This window comes from Scardinius erythrophthalmus, assembly GCF_964197995.2.
Source record: "Scardinius erythrophthalmus genome assembly, chromosome: 7".
In the NCBI taxonomy this organism is placed as follows: Eukaryota; Metazoa; Chordata; class Actinopteri; order Cypriniformes; family Leuciscidae; genus Scardinius; species Scardinius erythrophthalmus.
In genome coordinates, this window is record NC_138227.1 from 19,019,810 (window position 1) to 19,032,459 (window position 12,650).

A 12,650-nucleotide genomic window follows, 5' to 3' on the forward strand; every position below is an offset into this window, starting at 1 on the left:
CTCGAGTACAACAAATGAGAGGATCACTAGTTCCACTGCTAACTTTGTATTTGAAGTACGGTCTTGTTTTCTTGCATGATGCAAACATTAAGGAAAATGCACCTTACATTACATTACAATAAAAAACAACATGTCACTTTAAATAATGAATTTATTTCATTTTAATATCCATCTTAACGTAAACATTAATAGAATCAGAGTTAAAAGAATTAAAATAATTGTACACAGCACAACTACAGATTTTAAAAGCTAGCTCATGTGTCACTCACTCAATAACTGTGCACAGAATAAAAGGGAATTAAAACAAGAAGAAATAAATAGAGAATAAAAACATTTTTAAACTGAAGTGCTGTTATTTACATTATAATTTATTTCAAACGCTGGTCTTCATATACCTCAGTCTGCAGTATCAAGCATGATTGAGCTCATTTCTAATGTGACCCCACTTGTAATTTTTCCTTCATGAGTAAAAATACAGAGAACAACTTACTAAAACCAAGCCAAGCTGTGGAAGTTAGCTAGCCTTTACATAGAGAAAATATGGTTAATGACTTAAGTGTGGCTACAGTAGTAAAAATATGCAAGTTAGTTGATTTTCTGATGGATTGAATGTTTCAGCCCAGATATAACCCTTGTGCAAAGACACCCTAAAATACCCTGTTTTTTGTTTTGTTTTGTTTGTTTTTTAGGCCCTTCCCTTCTAGATCTCAGTGAAATGTGAATCACATGAAACATATGGTATGTGTCAGCTCTAACTTTGTAACCCAACCCTAAAATACACTATTTTGTTATTCTAATACACAATTAATGGTGTGGAAAATCAGTTTGCAATCTAGTACATCCCATATTTCTCTATGGTCAACTCCGTGTCCTAGTTGAACATCAAATTTAACCTTTCAAACCAGTGATGGTCCAATATCACAAGATCTTAAACTTTAATCTCACTATTAAATAAATCAACCACATTTCTACATACAATTAAACCCATTGGTGTACACTACCACTAAACACTGATGGAGAAAACCATCCAAACCTTCATATGCTGCTTCTAACCAAACCTTAAAAACTATGGTTAAAAACACTTTGCTTTCCCTCCTCCAGCCTTGAACTCACTAACTGCACTTCTGTCTTGGGAACCCCTTTCCAACTGGCAACAATTTCAGTCAGAGTTTCCTTTTTCCCCCCTCTTGGGACTCAATGAATGCAGGCGGTGGTTTATAATTGGTACATATGGGCGTAATGTCAAGCACATATGCCAGTGTGTCTTTCAAAGACCAGCCTTGCAATCAGAAGCCTGCAGCTCAACAGCAGAGAAGAAGCGCTTGGTCAACTTGTGCCCGTCATAATTGAGCTGGGTGGTGTAGAAGGTCCGGGTGTGTTTGGGGTACACTATGGTGGTGCTCTGGTAGCGCTGCACACGCTGACGGGGCTGGAACTCCAGCTGGGTCTTGTAATGTCTCCAGGTGCTCTGAGGCAGGGCCAACACGGTCTGGCTGCACATCTCCAGACCCAAACCCTTGGGCTGCAGGGTCACGTCCTGGATGAAGTGCCGATCTGAATCATAACGCACAGACGATGTGTATCTGTAAAAACACATGTAACAAGTTAGTGCTGCATATGAATTGCACCTGCCCAGAGCAAATTGCCCAAATCCCCAAAATCATGCGATGGGGATACAGTAAAAAAATAAAAATAAAAAAATACATAAAAATAAAAGAAATTAAAAAAACATCACCTTATTTCTTTTAGTGGCAGAGGATCAAGTTCAATCCCTTCTCCATAGGACAATGCATGCAATTGGCGATTATTAGGAACCTGTATAAAAAGAATATATATATATTTTTTTATTACTTTGGGTCAGGTAAATATGCATACATACTGTACATACATAAATAATTAACAATCTCTATAACTTTAGTAAATATACATTTTTACTCGCACATAAAAAAAGCATGTTTGTTAATCGAAATGAAGCTGAAATATAGGCTACATTTCAGATAAAACCATTATAAGTACTTTTTTGTACTATTAAATGTCTTGGCTTATCATACCACAGCTGTCCCTCTGCTCTCGTCTTCAGTAATCGGGGTTCCAGCCCCGGTGCCCTGCAGTAACCAGACGCTCGGGCTCGGACTCGGAGGCAGACCGGAGTCAGGACTGTCCAGCGGCCGATCAGCTTTAAAATTCATATCCAGCGGATCGTCGTCAGACACATTCCGCAAGTTCAGTCTTCCCACCATTGCTTTTTAAAGTTGCTCAACACTTGCGGGCAAGTTCCACAAGCTCTTCTAACAATGCAATTAAATCGAATTATGTGCAAAAAAAAAATTTCTCTGTAGATCTTGCGGGATCTCTAAAAGAGATCAAGTATAAAGTAAACCAGCTGTGCGATGCCGTGGACGATCGTCGATAATCCGTTTCGTGGCTCTGGCTCACCGCTCCCGTTTCCTCCGAGACTTTGAAACGCAGATCTGAAGAAGCTGCAAATGTGTTTGTTGTCGCCAAGTTCACATGGGTTTATAAAAACTGAGAGCAAAATGGAAACTTCCCTGACTTCGCTCCTGAGCGCATGCAGTCAGGGGGTCATCGCCGGGGAAGGGAACGCAAGTTTACCCGCTTGTCAGCCTGCCTGCATTCAAAATTGTCCACACTCAAAGAAGTTCATTGTTTTACAAGCGCCTGCAAGAGAGGAGACGCCTTCAAAACTGCCTCCCACTGATGATTGGAGTGACAATTAGAGAGTCAGGAGGAGGCCCTTGCTTTCAACAGAGGCCAACTTCACATCAAGCTTAACAAGTCAAGTTTATCTATCTATCTATCTATCTATCTATCTATCTATCTAGCTATCTAGCTATCTAGCTATCTATCTATCTATCTATCATCTATCTATCTATCTATCTGTCTGTCTGTCTGTCTGTCTGTCTGTCTGTCTGTCTGTCCGTCTGTCCATCTATTGGTCTATCTATATATCTGTCTGTCCGTCCGTCCGTCCGTCTGTCCATCCATCTATTGATCTATCTATCTATCTATCTATCTATCTATCTATCTATCTATCTATCTATCTATCTATCTATCTATCTATCTATCTATCTATCTATCTATCTATCTATCTGTCTGTCTGTCTGTCTGTCTGTCCATTCATCTATTGGTCTATCTATCTATCTGTCTGTCTGTCTGTCTGTCTGTCTGTCCATCTATTGGTCTATCTATATATCTGTCTGTCCGTCCGTCCGTCCGTCCGTCCGTCCGTCCGTCTGTCTATCCATCTATTGATCTATCTATCTATCTATCTATCTATCTATCTATCTATCTATCTATCTATCTATCTATCTATCTATCTATCTATCTATCTATCTATCTATCTATCTGTCTGTCTGTCTGTCTGTCTGTCTGTCTGTCCATTCATCTATTGGTCTGTCTATCTATCTATCTATCTATCTATCTATCTATCTATCTATCTATCTATCTATCTATCTATCTATCTATCTATCTATCTATCTATCTATCTATCTATCTATCTGTCTGTCTGTCTGTCCGTCCGCCCATATCTGTCTGTCTGTCTGTCTATCTATCTATCTTTCTGTCTGTTTGTCTGTCTGTCTGTCCGTCCATCTATTGGTCTATCTATCTATCTATCTATCTGTCTGTCTGTCTGTCTGTCTGTCCATTCATCTATCTATCTATCTATCTATCTGTCTGTCTGTCTGTCTGTCTGTCTGTCCATCTATTGGTCTATCTATATATCTGTCTGTCCGTCCGTCCGTCCGTCCGTCCGTCCGTCCGTCCGTCCGTCTGTCCATCCATCTATTGATCTATCTATCTATCTATCTATCTATCTATCTATCTATCTATCTATCTATCTATCTATCTATCTGTCTGTCTGTCTGTCTGTCTGTCTATCTATCTGTCCATTCGTCCGTCCGCCCATATCTGTCTATCTATCTGTCTGTCCGTCCGTCCATCCGTCCGTCCTTCCGTCCATCCATCTATTGGTCTATCTATCTATCTATCTATCTATCTATCTATCTATCTATCTATCTATTTATCTATCTATCTATCTATCTATCTATCTATCTATCTATCTATCTATCTATCTATCTATCTATCTATCTATCACACACACACACACACACACACACACACACACACACACACACACACACACACACACACACACACACACACACACACACACACACACACACACACACACACACACACACACACACACACACACACACACACACACACACACACACACACACACACACACACACACACACACACATAAAATGACAAAGACAATTATCAGTTCATCCATTCATCCATCTTTCTAGCATACAATATCCTCCTGGGCAAAAAAAAAACAAAAAACCAAAATGTCTAAACACTAGACTTTTAATTGTCTTAACCACAAATGATTGGTCAGGAAATTAGCTACATTTAAGCAAATGCACTACTTAAAAAGCCATTGCTGTCTGTGAAAAACATAGACGGATTTTTGGCAGAATATAGGACGTTGTGGGTAACACTTTATAATAACTGCACACTATCAATCATTAGTTAAGCATTAGTAAACAGTTAATTCATCATTTATAAAGCATTAATAGACATTAATAAGCAGTTTATAAATACAGTTATAAATGCTGTATTCTTGATTTAAAAGCATATCTATAATGTGTTTAATAATTGTATTTTTATACTTTATTAATGATCAGTTTATCATTTCTAAATGAAGTATTTCTTTATTTTCAAACCGGTTATTTAGGAGTTGTCAGTGATTCATAAGATCACTTAGAAAGTGTAAGTAAATGATTAATAAAGTATTTAAATGTACATTCATACATCTTATTATTCAGACATATAATAATAGTTACTTAGTGTGTTAATAAATGGTTTATTAACATGTATTTCTACTGTAATTCAGGGTTAATTCAGGTAGTTATAAAGCATTTAGTAGTGGTCAGTTAACTATTTTTGTGAGCTCATCTAAAGTGAGGACTATTTATGCCTTGTAAAGCATTTACAAAGGAGATTTAAAGGCTGTTAAATATTTTTATGTTCTGTATCACTGTGTTGTGTTTGTTTCCTTTTTCTGTTTAGAAGATAACTGAGTCTTTAAATCTCCTTTATAAATGCTTTACAAGGCATAAATAGTCCTCACTTTAGATGAGCTCACAAAATAGTTAACTGACCACTACTAAATGCTTTATAACTACCTGCATCTACTACATTTACTTACACTTTCTAAGTGATCTTATGAATCAATGACAACACCTAAATAACTGGTTTGTAAATAATGCAATACTTCATTTAAAAATGATAAATTGATCATTAATAAATTATGAAAATACAATTATTAAACACATTATAGATATGCTTATAAATCAAGAATAAAGCATTTATAGCTGTATTTATAAACTGCTTATAAATGTCTCTTAATGCTTTATAAATGACGAATTAACTGTTTACTAATGCTTAACTAATGATTAATAGCATGCAGTTATTATAAAGTGTTACCGACGTTGTGTGTGGAGTAATGAATCACAATGAAACACCAGTTGCGTGGTTATGCTCCCGAGCGGTGTCTTCAAAAATCTGGTGAGAAATATAATAATAAATACTTCCCTACCACAGACAGTGAAGCATGGAGGAAGAGCTGTCATTGTGTGGGGAGCCTTTTCAGCTGCTGGTGTTGGTGAGCTGCTTCACTGTGAAAAGTCATTTAATGCTTTGGAGTACAGGAGAATATGGCAGAAAGGGTTGCTTAAGTTATCTAAAGAGGAATGGTTAGATGTTATTTCTCAACAAGACAATGCCCCTGCCCAAATTGCAAACAACCAAGAGGTGGCTTGAGAAAAAGTTCATCGGGCTCATGTTTTGGCCTGGTCAGAGTCCAGATTTGCACCTTATAGTGAATATTTGATCTCACATTAAACAAACTAAGTAGGAAACATTTTTCAACTACTCTTGAACTGTATGAACATTAACATTGAATGGAATGACACTGACACTTCCTGTAAAAAGCTGTTTGCAAGTTGGGAAAAGCTATTCCATGCCAAGTTACTTTATCTACAGTATTTGTGCAGTCGTTGCTAATTTCCTGCCCAGTGATTAGTGAATAAATTGCTTAAGACCATTAAAAGACCACTAAATATTTTGCCATTTTTGGCTTGGCCCACTTTTTCTTTTTTGGCCAGGAGTGTGTGTGTATGTATATTGAAAACTATTGGCTCATCCATCTATTCATCATACATAAAATGACAAAGACAACATGTTTGTCAAAGCCAATAATCAACAGATTTTTATTGACAAGAATTTATATCTGCAGTTGACATTAAAAAGATGTTGTCATATTCACAGAAGGCAGGAATGTTTTTATTAGAAGCAATCAACAGTATAAATCATAGCAGAAATAGTTGCAAATAATATTGCAATAAACTCACACATCACAATAGCCCATCCAACACATAAATCATACATTCATTGCACACATTTTAGCTTTGATATACACTGCTTCTGAGGTCTTTTAACAAGTACAAAGCCATGTGCAGAGAAAAAATACAATTATGAAGGAGAGCGTGATGATGAAAAGTACAGTAAACCGATTCCGGAGTTCATGTAATCTTCTATTAAAAGAACTATAAAATAAGTTATGTCAGACAATGGACAAAAACATGAACAGTGAACAGTAGATGAAGTAAAGTAAAAGAATGTATCCAAATTTATGCATTCCAATAATCTCCCATGAACTAGTTATTGTTCGCAGAGGAAATATCTCTAGCATGGGAAAACACAAGTGGTAAATATTTCTTCCTTACAGCTCCTGCAGGGTAAAAACATCTACAATGTGAGCGTTTCTTTCTTTTCACCCCAACCTGGGAAATTATTTTAAAAGCCAAAACAACTGGTTTGTCATTTCAGAGGAGACGGAATCCCAAACTCCTCTGTTGTGGAGTACCTGAGACCTGAAATCTCACTCTTCTCCACAGGCACCTTTAACCCAGAGCAAAAGCCAAATTCCACACAGCCGTTAAGCTTATAGTGAGGGGACAATTATAAAAACGTTGGCTTTAAATCATTTTGATGTTGGAAATCCCAGGGCAGAAGACTTTGTGCCAGAATAGCAGCAGGTTTCTTTTCTGGGCCACACTGCCCTCTGTTTTGCTTTAAGTGCAAACATATTTCAGAGAAATGTGCAAAGTAAATGACACTGTGGGTTTTAGTGTTATAAATTGGAGCCAAAAAATAGGGGAGGGGGGAATGTGGCAAAATGACTCATTCATGCCAGTAATGTGTTGAGGTTCAGGAAAAGAATTGAATCATAAGGCTTATAGTAATGCAAGTCATGAAAGCCTCAAAGTTAAACAGTGATCTGTAACCAAACATAAATACATACAAAAAAAAAAAAATAGCAGTACTATTTACATCCCATTTTAAGCAAGATAAAACTCGAGTGGAGACATGTCAGGCCATGCAAAAAAGAGAGCGCTCACATTAGTATATTGATGGGAATAAAGTTCCTGCTAATTTACTGAATTCTCTTTTTAATGAGCTTTTCCAGTTTGCGGATACGGGAAGATTCTTGTTCAGGGGTGGGGGCACTGAAGGACAATGATGGACCACCGTCTGGTCCTGAGGGTGGAGTGGGCAACCTCTGTCTGAAAAGCTCCAGCATGGTGCTCTGCTCACTCCGTTTCAGACCCTATAGATTTAGAGGTAAAAGAGGCCAATCAATTTCAAAGATCTTTTCAATCATTTGTGTTTACTAATATATATCTATATATATATACATATATACATATATATCTATATATATATCTATATATCTATATATATCTATATATATATCTATATCTATATATATCTATATCTATATATATATTAGGGCTGTCAATCGATTAAAATTTTTAATCGCGATTAATCGCATGGTTGTCATGAGTTAACTCGCGATTAATCGCATTTAATCGCACATTTTTTATTTGTTCTAAATATACCTTAAATTAATACTTTTCAAGTTTGTAATACTCTAATCAACGTGGGCATTGATAAATATAGATGCTTTATGCAAATGTATGTTTATTATTGAAACCATAGTCAATATAGCATGAAGACGAGACATGTTTCAAAGGTCATAGATGTTTTTCAAAGAACTTGTTCATGTCTATTAGACACATGTAGAAAGAAAAAAGAAATACCAGGTTCCCATTACTTCTCTTTCTTTGCACTGAGCAATTTACTAACACAAACATGTTTAGATTTTTGCATGACAGGGCAGCTCTTCTGAAAATGCTAAATGTACATTTAGCATTTATTATTACATTGTAGTTTGTCTCTCTCTGTTCCCATTTTGATGAAGCTAAATTCTCAATACATTCTCAATAAAACGTATATTTTACTGTTTCTGTTGTCAAACAACGGAATGAATTTGAAATGGTGACTGAAACGCGACCAAATAAACATAACCAGCTCTCCCTTCCAAGACGTTAATCTGCACAAAAATTCTGATAATCGAGCCGTCGTCTGGTGAAATCAAATACACATAAGCTAAAGACAATATCCGTGCTCTGATTTCGGCTATAATTGTAAAATTAGAGAAGCAACATAATATCTGTGTTTAACTGAATTAAAGCGCTGCTCCTCCGCGTGAGACGCAGAGAGAGAGAGAGAGAGAGAGAGAGCGAGAGAGAGAGAGGCGCGCGCGCGTGCTGGGAGAGCAGTACCGGCGGTACCGGTATATTCTCAGAAACTAAATAAGGTTTGGGCGCTTTGTTGAAGGGAAAAAAAATCGCTAAAGGGGTCTGCAATGTGGCTAAGTTGCCAACACTGTGTATCTGCATTTCTCCAACTAGGTTTTGGGTCACGGGTCAAACAGAAAATACGCGCTGCGTTAATCGTCCGTTAAAAAAATTAGTGCCGTTAATATGATTTTGTGTTAACGCGTTATTAACGCGCTAAATTTGACAGCCCTAATATATATATATATATATATATATATATATATATATATATATATATATATATATATATATATATATATATATATATATATATATATATATATATCAATATCTATCTATCTATATTTTTTTTTTTTACGGTTTGACTTATTCTCTAATGAATCAATTATAGATGTTTGTGAACCAGTAATTAACTAATTCTTTCAAAAGATCTGACTCAATACTAATAGATTGATTCGCTCACAAATTGTAAATGAACTACATGAGAAATTACCCGCAAAGGAACATTTAAAGTCATTATTGTGTTAAATTAGAAAATTATCAAATAGACATGACAAAAAATAGTGTTAGAAAAATGTATTTTGATTCAAAATGGAATTTATTACACAAACTTGAATGAATTACACTGCAATTACAATTGCATAAATAATGGAATAATATTAATGGGTATTTCACATTTGCACTCATTACTCCTGTGATATTCCTTAACTATATCATATTTGCATATGTTACTCCTGTTATATTCTTTAACCATATTATATAAATATGAGAATAACTCATATACAAGGGCATTTTTGTCCCAATATCTAGGATTTTAGGGGCATTCTATCTGCATTCTATAAGCTATATCACACAGGGAGTTGTTGCCCTGCTTCATGTTCGTCACCAATCAACTGTATGAAATGTAAGATGACCTCGGGCGGAGCGTATAAGGTAAATGCATTAATCATTTTAACACGTAATTTTTCCATAACCAATTAATTATATTAACGTTAAATCGACAAGCCTAATATATATATATATATATATACACACACATATATTAATTTCTTTTTCTTTTCTTTTTTTACAGTTTTATGAGGGTCTCCTGTTCAACTAGTGGTCAGATTTCATGAAATATGAGGAAGTTTTCCCTGAAGCAAATAAAACAGACTCACCTTCATATCTAGTATCTTCTGGAAAGTCTCAGGGTTGCTGTCAGCAAGGAGCTTGATGTAGTTGTCCACAAAGACCACGGATGGTTCGTGAGGGGCCATGACCACCTGAGAGGTGGAAGAAAAAAAGTAAGCTAAACTACAACTGGGTTCTCTGAACACATGACACTCTGGGAGCAAGAGACAACATAATACAGCGAGCTGATAGATAACGCGCTAAACAAAGACAAAAACTTGAAGTGCCTATTTAAGGCTCATTTTAACAGCATAATAACTCTATGCTTGAACGAAGCTGAATTAGCCTCACCGGTAATTTTTTTGTGGGGTATAATGAGAGACTCAAAAAAAAAAAAAAAGTTGAATGGGGTACAGGCCTGCATTGTGAATCTGTTTCTTTTCCCTCCAAGGTTTGGAGAAAAAAAATGTTTAATTGGATATCTTGTGACCATTTAGATTTGTAACAGGGCAGAAAAACACATGGCTGACAGATACAACTGGGGGGGGGGATCTTAATCAGCATCCTGCGCAACATTTCCCTTTATACAACACCCATTATTCTTTCTTTTCTTTTTACTCCAAGTACCTGGAGGGATACACCAGGATACGCGGATAAGGGTCAAAACAAAGCGGGACACGGAACACTTCAGATCATCGTGAATTCTTAACGTTCCTTCCTTACCACAGAGTGATTTACTTAGCAACCATCCTGGAGACATGCCAAGGATAAGCCTCGAGAAGGCTTGTTGTAGTTACCTCGCAAATGAGAAAGAATAGAGAGAGCACGAAAAGGAAAACGCGAGGAGGGGGATAAAGTCTGCCTTTCCATTAATTTCCAAAAAGAGCCACAATGGGGGGTGGGGGGTGAGACAGGCAAGAAAAAAAAAAGAAAAAAGAAAAAGGAGAAGACTGTGGAAAACAGCCACGTCTCACAGGCAGCAGCAGCAGCATGCTTGGCTTGCGCTACCTCCTTCAGCTTCACATCTCTCTGAGGTTTGGGCCCTAGGATGGGCAGGAACTCATTCCCAGCCAAGGAAAGAGAGAAAAAGTGAAGACATCTTTAACAGATTACTCTCCACGTTTACCCTGTAATGAGCATCATGTGGACAGCCAAGCCACCACCAGCAATGAAGGTCCTGTTTCACCCATAAACCGCTTAACCGGTGTCACACTTCACTGATGTAATTCATCAACGATTAAGAAAGAACAATGACAAAGCGAGACTGAGGTGGCAAACGATTGTGCCATTGTTTCACTAAGCACAAAGCAAACAATACCAGCCGCTGATCCGCCTGGCCAAATGGCAGCAGAGCCCCTTATGCTATGGAGCATACTGAAGTATGAATGACTCTTCCAAGAACCGCAGAGCAAAATGCTGATGAAGATGGAAGTAATTACCTGAGAAGCACCTGGGGCTCAACAAAGCCAATCATTAAACGCCAACCAGACTTTGAAGACCCACCGTATGCAAAGTCAAGATCAAGGCCAGGTTTCTTACACAGACCTTCGAATTTCAATTAATGAAGGGCATGTGTTCATCAATATTTATCCAGTGTATTGTCTAATCTGGCTTATATAGAGATGGAAAAATACAAACTCGGCTGTTGCAGGGATAGTTCACCCGAAAATGAAAATTCTGTCATCAATTACTCACCTTTGTCATTTCAAACCCGTAAGACTTTCGTTCATGTTCGAAACACAATTGACTATATTTTTAATGAAACCTGACAGATTTGGGTCCCTCCATTGAAAGTTAATTCCTCCAAAAATTTCTAAATTAAAAAATTTCTTAAAACCATTAAAAAAAAAAAAAAAAAACCAAGCGGTTTAATCCAAGTCTTCTGAAGAGACAAGATCGCTTTATGATGAACAGATTTAACTAGGGCTTTTATTCAAATATAAATATTGATCAACGCACATACATAGAGCTCGTCAAATATGAACGGAAGCTGAAACGTACTTGCTTGGCGCACGAGAACCAATGTGGTTTGTTCTTGTGTCAAGAAAGAATGGGTCAGCTTTTTTTATCCATTTATTTAATTGAAAATATCTTTATTTGAGTTTTGAAGTCTTAAAGGTTTGAAACAACATGAGGGTGTGTAAATGACAGAATTTTCATTTTTGGGTGAACTGTCCCTTTTTATGTAGCCCATGTTTTCTTATAGCATTTTTCCTCTTTTGTAAATGCTCTTTGCATGATCTTGCACAAATAGAGCTGAACCCAGTATAAACATTAGGTGGATAAAGGCTGAATTCCAGGCAGTTAAAAGACCAGGAGCAGGAAAGCCCCGGAGAACCTCATAAAAGCCTGTGGAGCATGTGTGGGGCTGAAGATAAGGGTCATGGAGAGGAAGGTGGGTCTGGATATCAGGGAGAGGAAGATTCACTAAGGCACACACTATCCTCTCCTCCTGTTGCATTTCATAGTACAACACAAAGCTCATACGCCCAACCAGAACATCTGTCTACACATGTTAAAGGGAAACACGATTTTCCTTACACTTCTCAGTATCCGTTGACACTCTAATGTTTGCAACTTAATCGGTCAACCCTCTTAGACCATTTATGAAAACTAAGGTGCATGGATGGGTCAGAAATCATTGTGCCTCCCAACCTTTAAAAATGACTATATTCATCCCTCCACTTTCTGGGAGATAATCATTAGATCTTTAAGAGGTTTAAGGCCTGTTCACATTAAGACGAACATTCAGAATGAAAGTTTTTTTCCGATAAAACATTTTAATTTGACGGCTGTTTG

The 12,650-nt window shown here is 37.0% G+C and overlaps 2 protein-coding genes across 4 annotated transcripts in view; both read right to left on the reverse strand.

Annotated features, from left to right (window-relative positions):
- Positions 1 to 133: 133 nt before the first annotated feature.
- Positions 134 to 2,677, reverse strand: rflnb (refilin B). The gene is made up of 3 exons (XM_081371236.1): positions 2,052 to 2,677; positions 1,736 to 1,815; positions 134 to 1,583 (listed from the first exon to the last, which is right to left on the reverse strand). Exons 1-3 carry the CDS (start codon positions 2,238 to 2,240, stop codon positions 1,268 to 1,270), a joined length of 585 nt encoding a protein of 194 aa, XP_081227362.1. The 5' UTR covers positions 2,241 to 2,677; the 3' UTR covers positions 134 to 1,267.
- A 3,603-nt stretch (positions 2,678 to 6,280) lies between these two features.
- Positions 6,281 to 12,650, reverse strand: part of vps53 (VPS53 subunit of GARP complex) — a 28,993-nt gene continuing 22,623 nt past the window's right edge. For all 3 annotated transcript variants that reach the window (XM_081371201.1, XM_081371200.1, XM_081371202.1), the window contains 2 exons: positions 9,899 to 10,003; positions 6,281 to 7,705 (listed from right to left, as the gene is read on the reverse strand). In XM_081371201.1, coding sequence (XP_081227327.1) covers positions 7,532 to 7,705; positions 9,899 to 10,003 — 279 coding nt within the window. In that variant the 3' untranslated portion in view covers positions 6,281 to 7,531. The remainder of the gene's footprint in view (positions 7,706 to 9,898; positions 10,004 to 12,650) is intronic.